Source organism: Chrysemys picta, chromosome 3 (genome assembly GCF_011386835.1).
Source record: "Chrysemys picta bellii isolate R12L10 chromosome 3, ASM1138683v2, whole genome shotgun sequence".
Lineage (NCBI taxonomy): Eukaryota > Metazoa > Chordata > Testudines > Emydidae > Chrysemys > Chrysemys picta.
Window position 1 is genome coordinate 11,550,290 of NC_088793.1, and position 12,800 is coordinate 11,563,089.

The following is a 12,800-nucleotide window of genomic DNA, read 5'->3' on the forward strand; positions in this document are numbered from 1 at the left end:
CTGCTGGGTTTGAGTTCCCAATACCTCAGGCAAATGTTTAATTTGTATCTCTTTTCATGATCTCTTTGATATTAAATTTTTTAGAGAACCACTTTGGGTTTTCTAAAACCCACCAACTTACTAAACACCTAAACTTTTGGACCTTGCCATAACTGATGGTATTTCTTGAAGAGAATTTCAGTGATAGAAAACTTTATCTAAGTTACTATCTCTTATAGTGCAGTAGCTGCATCATAGTTAAGGATAACAGGAATGTTAAGATTTTATTTTGCAATTGAATGGGCAAGAAACTATAAGATATAAACTTTGCTATTTTAATTTTTCATGGTAGCTTGATGTAAAGTGAATTGATGCAGAGAGAATAATAAGAGCATAAAATGATCCATTCTGGCACCTTTTCACTGGATTATCTCACTTTTTTTCTTTGTATTGCTTTCACAAGAAATCTAAAACATTCTAGGAACTGTCCTTCATCCGCATTCTTGATCTCATGTGCTGCTTCCTAGATATCAGCTATACATAGAAGTAGTATTTGTCTATAGAGCATTTTAGCCATAATGGGAGCACCAAAACACATCCTCCAAATTTGATGAGGACAGTGTGGTGGTCTGAATGCTGTTGGGGGCTGCGGGGAAGGGGAAGTGGCTTTCACTTCCATCTTCAACAGATACCAGAAAACAATATGTATCCCAGCTTTATCAAACTTGCACTCTAACACAAAACCTTAGCAATGACCTCAGCAATGTTAAGGCAGAGTAACTTCCAAAATGTCAGATATGCTGATATATTGATATAAAAGCATATGAGGTCACTATTAAGGTTTTGTGTTAGAGTGTCAGTTTGGTAAAGCAGGATTACATATTGCTTCCTGGTATCTGTTGGAGATGGAAATACAAACCATAAGGAGTGTTGGAGTATGATATCAAGCGTATCATAGGCAATAACAATGTGCAAAAGAATGTACATGTTCCTTAACATCTTACTGGCATTTTTTAACATGGGTGGATAGTGTGTGCTGCTGCAACCTTTAACTGCTACTAAACCTAGTTTTTGTTTGCAAATTTTCTGAGGAGAGAGAAACTTTGGTACCAAGTCTGAAGCCCGATATACACTTAAAAATTAGATCAACCTAGCTGTGTTGCTCAGGGCTGTGAAAAATTTTGGACCTTGTGCAACACAGGTAAGCCAACCTAACCTCGTGTGTAGATGTGGCGAGGTCTTCTGTCAATCTAGCTATAATATCGCCTTTTGGAGAGGCAGATTAATTACATCGATGGGGGGGAAAAAACCCTCCCACTGATATAGGAACCAACTCTACTACAGCAACACAACTGCAGCCCAGTAGCTTTCTCCTGGGGGAATTCTGCACTACTGCGTGCACATAATTAACGAGCAATGCAAATTTTTTATTTTTTGCGCAGAAAAAAGCTTTTGCCAAAATGTTGCTGCAGTTCTGCCTTTTGCCCAACAGAGGGCGCTGTGGTGATAGAACACAGCAGCAGCTCCCAACCAGCTAGAGAAGAGAGAGCGCCTGTCAGCCAGGTCAGGAGACAGGCTATGGGAAGCAGAGAGCGTGGTGCTGCTGGGTGTCAGACGGGGGCTCAGAAGGGTTAGTGGGAGAGGACAGACTGGGGCAGGGGCTGAATGGGAGTGGAGACACAGGGCCACAGAGGATAGGGAGCTGCAGGGCCACATGGTGACAGCGGAGGGGGTGCAGGGACACAAGGACAGAGGGTGGCTGAGTGGGGGCACAGACACATGGGGATGGGGAGGGAGGCGCAGGGCCACATGGTGATGGGGGGGGGGGGGCTGCAGGGCCACATAGGGACAGGGGAATGGCTGAGTGGGGGCACAGAGACACATGGGGATGGGAAGGGGGATGGGGACATATAGGGATGGGGGGTGGCTGAGTGGGGGCACAGACACATGGGTGCAGGGCCACATGGGGATGGGGGGAGTGGGTGTCTGAGTGGGGGTGGAGGACACAGACGGGGGTGCAAGGACACGGGGGGGGGGGGGGGGGGGATGCAGGAACATATGGGGACAAGGGCAGCTGTGCCTGATTGAATGGGAGAGGCTAGGGGTCAGCCAGGGTTTGCATGGGGGAAGATCCCTAAAAATCCCTCCCTGCCTCCCAAAAAAACCTGTTCTATACTTTTTCCACCCATACCCAACAACCCTCCAAGTTCACGCCCAGGCTCCTTCCAGCAATTTACTTCCCTCTTCCGCAGCTCCTCTGTTACCCCTCACTCCTGCAAGCCTTTGCACTGCTTCTGAGGTGTGCGGGAAATACGGTTCTGTATTGTAGTTTAAATGCATTATTACTCAGAGTTCTGAATTAATATGCCTAGTAAGGAATCTATTTGACAAAAAACATTTCCTGAATCTTTTTTGTTGTTGTTGTTGTCTGTATTGTTACAGACATGCTTGCTGACAGATATTTTGAAATAACTGACCAAAAATAATTGAATCTGGTGGGATTATATGGTTTTCTTTTGACACAAAATATGCAGAATTTTAAAATATTGTGCACAGAAATTTTAGTTTTTCGTTGCAGAATTTTTTGGCACACACTTCCCCCCAGGAGTAGTAGCTGTACCACTGCAGAGGCTGTAATGTAGATGTACCTTGAGAATTAATAAGATAGATTGACATCAGTGCTTGCACTAGACAAAGTCATAAAATGTTCTCTGCCCAAATGACTTCTCCAGATTAGTTCCTGTTAAAACTAATGTAGCAGAACAGTGACTGACACATTGTCTTGAAGAGTACAAACTAATTGTACCATGTGCCTTCCTTTTCAGGAAGCGTTTTGGGAAAAACAATGTGATCCTGTCTGACATTAGAAAACCACCAGATGATGTCTTTTATAATGGTAAGTGACTGGATTAGCATATAGAGAAGCCTTCATATTGCCTCTGATGTTGCTCATCTGCCGCAAACACAGCCAGGCATTTGAACTATGTATAGAATCATAGAATATCTGGGTTGGAAGGGACCTCAGGAGGTCATTTAGTCCAACCTCCAGCTCAAGGCAGGACCAATCCCCAACTAAATCATCCCAGCCAAGGCCTTAAAAACTTCTAAGGATGGAGATTCCACCACCTCTCTAGGTAACCCATTCCAGTGCTTCACCACCCTCCTAGTGAAAATTTTTTCCTAATATCCAACCTAAACCTCCCCCACTGCAACTTGAGACCATTACTCCTTGTTCTGTCATCTGCTACCACTGAGAACAGTCTAGATCCATCCTCTTTGGGAACCCCTTTTCAGGTAGTTGAAAGCAGCTATCAAATCCCCCCTCATTCTTCTCTTCTGCAGACTAAACAAGCCCAGTTCCCTCAGCCTCTCCTCATAAGTCATGTGTTCCAGCCCCCTAATAATTTTTGTTGCCCTCCGCTGGACTCTTTCCAATTTTTCCACGTCCTTCTTGTAGTGTGGGGCCCAGAACTGGACACAATACTCCAGATGAGGCCTCGCCAATGTCGAATAGAGGAGAATGATCACATTCCTCGATCTGCTGGCAATGCTCCCACTAACGCAGCCCAATATGCCGTTAGTCGTCTTAGCAACAAGGGGGCACTGTCAACTCATATCCAGCTTCTCGTCCGCTGTAACCCCTAGGTCCTTTTCTGCAGAACTGATCACTTTCCTCTCCTCTAAGTGCTTCAGAATTGATTCCTTGAGGGCCTGCTCCATGATTTTTCCAGGGACTGACGTGAGGCTGACTGGCCTGTAGTTCCCCCGATCCTCCTCCTCCTCCTCCCCTTTTGGGCACTGCATTAGCCTTTTTCCAGTCATCCAGGACCTCCCCCGATAGCCATGAGTTTTCAAAGATAATGGCCAATGCTCTGCAATCACATCCGCCAACTCCTTTAGCACCCTCGGATGCAGCACATCCGGCCCCATGGACTTGTGCTCGTCCAGCTTTCTAAATAGTCCTGAACCACTTTTTTCTCCACAGAGGGCTGGTCACCTCCTCCCCATACTGTGCTGCCCAGTGCAATAGTCTGGAAGCTGACCTTGTTCGTGGAGACAGGCAAAAAAATCATTGAGTACATTAGCTTTTTCCACATCCTCGGTCACTAAGTTGCCTCCCTCATTCAGTAAGGGGCCCACACTTTCCTTGACTTTCTTCTTGTTGCTAACATACCTGAAGAAACCCTTCTTGTTACTCTTAACATCTCTTGCTAGCTGCAACTCCAAGTGTGATTTGGCCTTCCTGATTTCACTCCTGCATGCCTGAGCAATATTTTTATACTCCTCCCTGGTCATTTGTCCAATCTTCCACTTCTTGTAAGCTTCTTTTTTGTGTTTAAGATCAGCAAGGATTTCACTGTTAAGCCAAGCTAGTCGCCTGCTATATTTACTATTCTTTCTACGCATTGGGATGGTTTGTTCCTGCAACCTCAATAAGGATTCTTTAAAATACAGCTAGCTCTCTTGGACTCCTTTCCCCCTCATGTTATTCTCCCAGGGGATTCTGCCTCTTAAATTAATCAGAGAAACCACTTTTCAAAGTATTTCTTTGATCTTGAAAGTTCTGGGTGCTACCTTCTGACTTCTGTGACATCTTTCCAGAAATTGAATTGTTTTTCCTTGGCAGCATTTTTCCTTGGGGCAAGATACACTAACACACATTTTGAATATCTCTTCCCACTCTTCTTCCCTCCTGATTTTTGCTGACCAAAATAAATCTTAAAGTTAAATTGGCTCTGGCTTTCATTCCAGTGGGTTTAACCCTCTTGCTCCTGCCGTAAGTGTTGATGCAATTTAAATTTTCCCAAAAGAATAACAACTGGGAAATGAAATCCACGTTTTGTCCATACTGAAATCGCTTTCTTATATGCGGTATATACTGAAATCCATACAAGATTGCCAGTATGGATTCACATAGTGGCAGTAGTGCCTTGGAACTTGGTTAGCCTCCTTTCCTTCCCTTTTGCCATAAACAATAAATTAAAAGGAACTAGTCTAGAGGCATTTGAATAATATTATGTAAGCTGGTCTCTGACCTCACACTACAGCAGTGGTCTACACCTTTTTACGCCCAAGATCACTTTTTGAATTAAGGGCAACCCAGGATCTGCCCTGCCCTTTCCCCGTGGCCCCACCCCACTCATTCCATCTCCCCACCCTCACTCACTTTCACTGGGCTGGGGTTTGGGAAGGGGTGCGGACTCTGGACTGGGGCCGAAGATTTCGTAGTGTGGGAGGGGGCTCTGGGATGAGCCTGGGGCAGGGGGTTGGGGTGAAGGAGGAGGTGAGGGGCGCAAGCTCTGGGAGGGAGTTTAGGTGCAGGAGGGGGCTCTGGGCTAGGGCAGTATGACGGGGGTTTGGGGTGCTGGCTCTGTGAGGGCACTGGGGGTTGGTGCGGCCGCCTGCTGGGCAGCACTTGCCTCCAGCGGCTCCCAGTTGGCAGTGCAGTGTGGTTGCTGCTAAGGCAGGCTCCCTGGCTACCCCAGTCTCATGCCGCTCCCAGAAGGGGCCAACGCGCCCTGGGTGGCGGAGGTGGGGGCCACCCGTGGCTCCGCGCACTGCCCCTCTCTGCAAGTATCGTCCCCGCAGCTCCCATTGGCCACAGTTCCCCATTCCCGGCCAATGGGAACTGTGGGTGGTGGTGCTTGCAGGCCGGAGCAGTGTGCGAAGGGAGCGCCCTTCCGGGAGTGGTGGGAGGCTGGGGTAGGCAGGGAGCCTGTCTTAGCGGCTGCCACGCTATGCTGCCGAGATCACGATCGACTGGGAGATCCTCTAGTATCGACTCATCGATCGCAATCGACTGGTTGGTGACCACTGCACTATAGGTATATGCCAATAGTTGGTAGAGTATATTTGATAGAACAGAGGGTCCCGAGCTGGCCTGTGGTCTGCAGATATGGCTAATTACACAGTGTTCGCTCTCCTAGTCTTCAGATGCTAAATGTAGACAAAATACATTAAATACTTGTCTGTGAAGTGCTGAAGCTGCTACGAGGATGTTATGTGATTGCACATGGAAGACCAGATGTCCACGAGAGTGTCCTTATTGAGATGTGACTCACGCTGCGGAAAAAATTTGCAGAGCCTTCGTGATAGTCTTTGGGAGAGGGAGTGCTCTAGTGGCTGCTGCCTATAGAAGGCAGAAATCTGACACACAAAGTGGACTGAAAGGTATTTCTGAATAAAGACATGGGCAAGAACCTGCAAACTCATTGGGCCTCTTGTGTTTTTTATTGAATTTTGTCCCAAAGTCTCCATCTTAGCATCCAATTTTTTTATTTGGTCCATTTCTTTAGGTCCTTTTATCTACTCTGATATCTTGGACTACAAGAATCTCCGTGAGATCGTGGTGAACAATCGAATTACTTGGCTGTTTCATTATAGTGCTTTGCTCAGTGCTGTTGGAGAAGCAAATGTTCCTTTGGCCAGAGCTGTAAACATTACTGGTAGGTGATTACAGCACTGTTTGACTAGCCTTTCAAGTTCATGACCCCTTTAGAGGTTGGAGGAGATTTTGTTTAGATTCTGATCATTTCTGTTTGTTCGTTCCAGGTTTGCACAACATTCTAGATATTGCAGCCGAGCATAGTTTGAGACTCTTTGTCCCTAGCACAATTGGAGCCTTTGGACCCACCTCTCCCCGAAACCCAACTCCAGATCTCTGCATTCAGAGACCCAGGACAATCTATGGAGTCTCCAAGGTTCATGCTGAGCTCATGGGAGAAGTAAGAACTTTGTTACGGATTATTAGTCTCGATGGAAGGTGGATCACTGCAGTGTTCTTTCCTCTTCCTATCTTCTCTTCCTACGGACATATTTTCTTAGTAGTATGAGGCATCTGTTGATGCTTTGCCTGAGGGGTTTGGGGTGGGGAAATCGTATAAATTTCATGTGAGGAATTAGAATGAAGTTGGAAGTTAAGAAACGCTTGAGTTTGAGTGGTAGCCATGTTAGCCTGTATCAGCAAAAAGAACGAGGAGTACTTGTGGCACCTTAGAGACTAACAAATTTATTTGGGCATAAGCTTTTGTGGGCTAAAACCCACTTCATCAGATGCATGCAGTGTGGCTACTGACTCTTTGTGACCCTAAGAAAATCATTAAACCTCCCTGTGCCTCAGTTACCAGCATGACAGAGCTGAGGAATTGGACATTAGTACCAGAAAGTCTTCCTACAATATATTTTCTAATGACTCCAGGGATCAGGATGGATACAGATCATCAGAGTGAATTAAATCAAATCAAAATAACTGACTGTTCTTATTTAATTCATATTTGTTATTTATATGTTGCATATCCTGACATGGTAGAGGGGGGGAAGGGTAGGAATGATGGCGGGGCACACAATGCCTCTGGTATGTGGGATTGGAGGTCACTTAACCTCCAACATATAGCGCCAATGGCATGAGGAAGCGGGACATGGGCGGGGGTGGGGGGGTGTCACACAGCCCCTGGCTTGTGGAAATGGATTGTAGTCCATGGCATGGGGGGGGAGGGGGGGGGAAGAAATTGGGTATAGCTGTGTGGGGAATGGGGATGTGGGTGCGCAAAGAGCTGCTGGCATAAGAGTGATGGAGGGGTTGTAGTGAATCTGTGAAATAAGGAAAGGAGCTTTCGTGGGGGAGGGGGGAATGGAGGGATGCAAGGAACCGTTGGTGTATGCAATGCATTTAGTCTATAGAAGCAACAAAGTATGCAACCCCCTAGTTTCATGTCTAAAGCCTTGCTTGTCTCCTTCTTCAACAGTACTACCACTACAGGTATGGGCTAGACTTCCGATGTCTGAGGTATCCTGGAATTATCTCTGCTGACTCTCAGCCTGGTGGGGGAACAACTGGTAGGAAACTCTTTTTCCATGTCTCAGTATTATAGGTGAGAACATTGCAGTGTGCGAGCTGAATGCTCCACATAACAAAGATGAGAGGGACATCAGTGTGTAATTGTCTGGTGACCTCATTTGCCGAGAAACAACTAACCAGTCACTTTGAAATGTAGTCACATAAATGAATAATGGCCATCATATATAGGTGACTAACCAGTCACTTTGAAATGTAGTCACATAAATGAATAATGGCCATCATATATAGGTGACTAACCAGTCACATTGAAATGTAGTCACATAAATGAATAATGGCCATCATATATAGTCACAGGCAAGAAATCTGTTGTATCATATTTTAATACCAAATATTGTGCACTTTCTCTGTGTTGTACAGCATGTCTATCAATGTCTAACTTAGAGTGCACCTGCATATATTGGCCAGTGAAAGTCATTTGAGGGTGTTTTTGCTGATTAAGCGTATTCTAAAAAGGATTGTCTCATGGGGAAAAAGTGAAACTTTCAGGGGACTGTAAGGTTGTGTAAAGTGAAACACCTAAACAACTCCTGAAATGCAGTTGAAAATACAAATCGTACTTCTGCTGAAATTAATCTGAGGGGTGCTGGATAGTCCCATGGGAACAGGAATTCCTTTCACTGTTCAAAGCCAATCCATGCAGCAGTGACCCAAAGTCATTACATCTGGTTGCTGCTTGGTGGCTTATGTGACATGAGTTTGGTAATCTGTCCTCCTGCCTCACCTCAGCAACTATGCACCAAGTTGTGCCTCAGTCATCTGCCACCTTCCACCCCAGAGATGGCTGCATTTCTATAATTCTGAAAAGAATTTTTAATATTTATTTATTTGCATTACCATAGTACAGGGGTGGGCAAACTTTTTGGCCCGAGGGCCACATCTGGATGGGGAAATTGTATGCAGGGCCATGAATGTAGGGCTGGGGCAGAGGGTGGGGGTGCAGGAGGGAGTGCAGGGTGGGGGGGGTGCGGTGTGCAGGAAGGGGCTAAGGGCAAGGGGTGCAGGGTGCAGGAGGGGGCTTAGGGCAGGGGGTTGGGGTGCAAGTGGTGTGGGCTCCGGCCCGGTGATGCTTACCTCAAGCAGCTCCAGGGTGGCAGCGGCACGCAGCATGGTTTTAAAGCAGGCTCCATGCCTGCCCTGGCCCCACCCCACTCCCAAAAGTGGCCAGCATGTCCAGCAGTGGATCCGCGGGGTGGGGTGGGGCAGGCAGCTCCGTCGCGCGCTGCCCTTGCCTGCAGGTACCACCCCCGAAGATCCCATTGGCTGTGGTTCCCCATTCCCAGCCAAAGGGAGCTGCGGGGGGGGGGGGGGGGGGGCAGTGCCTGCAGGTGAGGGCAGCACACAGAGCCCTCTGCCTGCTTTAGCCCCGCTGCACCACAGAGCTGGCAATCCCGCAGGCCGGATTGAAAGCCCTGACTGGCCGAATCCGGCCTGCAGGCTGTAGTTTGCCCTCCCCTGCCATACCATGTAGTACCCCTTGTCATAGACCAGGACTCCATTATGCTGGTGTACAAACACAGAACAAAAAGACAGTCCCTGCCCCAATGAGCTTACGATCCAAGTGTAAGACAAGAGACAACACATGAATACAGATGGGAGAGTACAAAAACTTTTTTTTCCCTTCAGACTATGCAGTCCAGATTTTCCATGATGCCATAAAGAATGGCAAATTCCAGTGCAACTTAAAATCAGACACACGCCTCCCAATGATGTATATTGATGACTGCCTGAAGGCTACACTAGCTGTAATGGAAGCACCTGCAGCTTCACTTAGCATGAGGACTTACAACATCAGTGCCATGAGCTTCTCTCCTGAGGAGCTGGTGCAAGAGGTCAAGAAGCATATTCCTGAGCTCCAGGTGACCTACAATGTGGATGCTGTCAGGCAAGCCATTGGTTAGTACCTGCCTTTTCATTCCATTTCAGTGATCCTGTATCAAACTTGTCTGGGTGAAGCCAGATGCTGGGATCAAACAATATTTCCCTTTTTTTCCCCCTCCGTCTCCTATATGTGTTCTCCTTAGTCACTTGTTTCAATCTTGATGACATCTGGAAGGGTTGCTGTACTGTTTGAAACTCTACTCTGTTACTTGCTTTTGAAATGTTGAAAGATCTTTGCTATAAATCTCATGCTTTGGGTTTTTTTCCCCTTCCTTGTAGCTGACAGTTGGCCGATGAACTTTGATGACAGCAATGCCCGGCGGGATTGGGGATGGAAACATGACTTCGATCTTTCTGAACTGGTGACCACAATGTTTAACATCCTTGGCTCTGACTCCCGGGTAGCCCAGATTAACTGAAACTCCTTTTAAAACATGGTTTCCAAACTCCAACAGAGGACCAGGGAGAAACTGCTGAATTAGTTCATTATGCTCTAAGTCTTATAGCAGGTAAATTATAAACTTTCCATGTATTGCAATAGAGTTGGGGTTGAAGTACTAGAGTTTGAATTCAGTGTGGTTATTTGAGACCGTACCAAATTATTTAGTAAAACTACAGCACCATGAAATGAGAAACATATAGGATTCTTGAATTTTAGCATTTTAAGAAGCTAGGAAAAAAAATCTCACTATAGGTCTGGTAATGCTATACAGTCATTCCACTGCCTTTGTATCCTTCTGAAAACAACACATAGCAACATTACGAAGCCTTGTGCTTAGACACATACTGAAGAATTGACAAATTATATATTAATTTTCATTTCCTTAGTGGAGGTAGCTAATTGTGGATTGTAGGAAGGTGGGATTGTCCCTTCTCTCTTCCACCAACAGTTAAGAGATCAGAAGAGCCATTTTATTTTTAAACTTGGCAATGGTCATTAAAGTTATTCATTTAAAAAGGAAACTTTTTAGTTAATAGTTCAACCTTAGATAAATATAGTGCTATGTAAACCTGCAATTTGTTTACAGATGAGATTCAGAATGTTTGTAGCATTAATCTTATGTCCATAAATGTAAAGGAAAATAAGACTTGAATTCATTACCCTTTTAAAAATACAGGGCTTTCCAAACAAGCTTTTGCGTGTTTTTAGAAATTCTGTTGACTTCAGTTTCATTGTGAAGGTGAATTTGGGACACTAAAATCTGTGGTGCATATCTGAATCTATAGCTATCCTATTTAAAGTAGGCAATGCCCAGGAATGAGTTCACCTTTAATTAGCACCACATTTGGCCTGTTTCCAGTCCCATTTACTACACCATTGTGATCATATGCTGCAGAGAGCAAGTTTTTAAAGGTAGGTTGAGACTTGAGTCAGTTGTAAAGCTGAGCCAGTCTTGAAAATACCTGTTCCGTTCACTTCACATTGTGCGCTATGTATATGTGTATTTGTAGATACTATTTATGTATAGGTATAATAAATTTGTTTGCTTCAGAGGAGTGGAATCCAGAAGCTGAGACTGTGCCAGCACTTCTTTATTTCACAAGTTGAAGAAATGGAACCAAACGCAGCATTCTAGTTTATCTGAATCTAATACTTGAAAGTACAAGTTTCTCTAGTTGCTTAGTTATGTGAAAGGTTGAATGTTTGTTTGTAATTGATGGGACTGAGTTGTGAGTGATGTCCCATAATCATCTATATAAAGAGTGGGGGAAGTATACGCCCTCACCTTGCCACCAAATTCTAGCTACAGTTGATAAGGGCTATCCTACTTCTTTAGTTTCATACATAAGAGATTTTGGGACTGATGCATGAGTTTTAATGGGGGCAGAAGGTTAAGGCCCACTTCTGAGGCTTGCTAGCTTGGTCTTTCCTGACACTAAAATCAGGTTCCTCGTGCAGGACACATGTTCCTTTGGGCTTTGTCTACCTCTTTTTTACTGGAGAAAACTTTGTGTTACTATAGGTGACTCTGTGCTCCTCTCCTTTCCTCTTGCTGTTTGTTACACATATGACCTAGTTTAACAGTAGTTAGAGCTAGACTTCTGGAGGCCACTTAAACCTGAATGCACAAAAGGAGTCAGGCATCAATGCAATGCACAGAACTCCCGCTGAATCCTGTAGGTGCCTGAACTCACTTGGCACCCAAGTTTTTGCAGTAAAAGTTCTCTAGATGTCTTTGTTTCTGCCTCCATCTCCTGCCTAAGCCCCAGAGCTATTCACAACCCAGGGGAAGATGGGCATTTGCTCACTTAAGTTGCATGTGTGGCCTGATCTGGTAAACTCAAACAACTCAGAGAGAGTGGGAGAGCATGCATGAGAAGGACTCTGTTGCCTGGTGATTAGAGCACTCAGATGAGTGGTAGGAGAACCAGGATACTGTACCTCGGCTCTCCAATTACTCTAGTTTATCTAGAGTGGAACAGCTTCAACAAGAGAGACTGAGGGAGCCCCTTGTCAGAATATCCCATAGTCCAGTGGTTAGGCAGATCCCAGTTCAAATCCCTTCTCCCCATCAGATGGAGGAGTTGGGGGATATGAAGAGTGCAGGGAGGAGTGTTTCCCACATCCCAGGTGAAAACTTTTAGCTCAGTGGTTAGAGTAATGAGGAAGCTCCTCATCTCCCCTGCTTCTTGCTAAAATGGCATGGGCCCCTAACACTAAGAGAGGGTTTGTAACGGAGAATCCCAAGCAGAGAGATGTGCCTCCATGCAGCCCAGACATACGGGCCTATCACCAAGACAGGGCAGGACTTAGCACACACCCATGTCATCCGCATTTCCCATTGTCTATCTTAGGGTACGTCTATACTTACCCGCTGGTTCGGCGGCAAGCAATCGATCTTCTGGGATCGATTTATCGCGTCTTGTCTAGACGCGATAAATCGATCCCAGAAGTGCTCGCCATCAACGCTGGTAATCCTGCTCCGTGAGAGGAGTAGGCGGAGTCGAAGGGGGAGCCTGCCTGCTGCGTGTGGACCCGCGGTAAGTACCTTTAAGTTCGAACTAAGATACTTCGACTTCAGCTAGGTTATTCACGTAGCTGAAGTTGCGTATCTTAGTTCAAACTGGGGGCTTAGTGTGGACC

The 12,800-nt window shown here is 45.8% G+C and overlaps 1 protein-coding gene across 6 annotated transcripts in view; it reads left to right on the plus strand.

Annotated features, from left to right (window-relative positions):
- LOC101940185 (L-threonine 3-dehydrogenase, mitochondrial) overlaps positions 1-11,230 on the plus strand; it is a 28,231-nt gene extending 17,001 nt beyond the window's left edge. For all 6 annotated transcript variants that reach the window (XM_065587481.1, XM_005290666.3, XM_065587486.1 and 3 more), the window contains 6 exons: positions 2,805-2,875; positions 6,276-6,425; positions 6,532-6,704; positions 7,725-7,815; positions 9,461-9,730; positions 9,995-11,230. In XM_065587481.1, the coding sequence (XP_065443553.1) occupies positions 2,805-2,875; positions 6,276-6,425; positions 6,532-6,704; positions 7,725-7,815; positions 9,461-9,730; positions 9,995-10,134 (895 nt within the window). In that variant the 3' untranslated portion in view covers positions 10,135-11,230. The remainder of the gene's footprint in view (positions 1-2,804; positions 2,876-6,275; positions 6,426-6,531; positions 6,705-7,724; positions 7,816-9,460; positions 9,731-9,994) is intronic.
- The last annotated feature ends 1,570 nt before the right edge of the window (positions 11,231-12,800 follow it).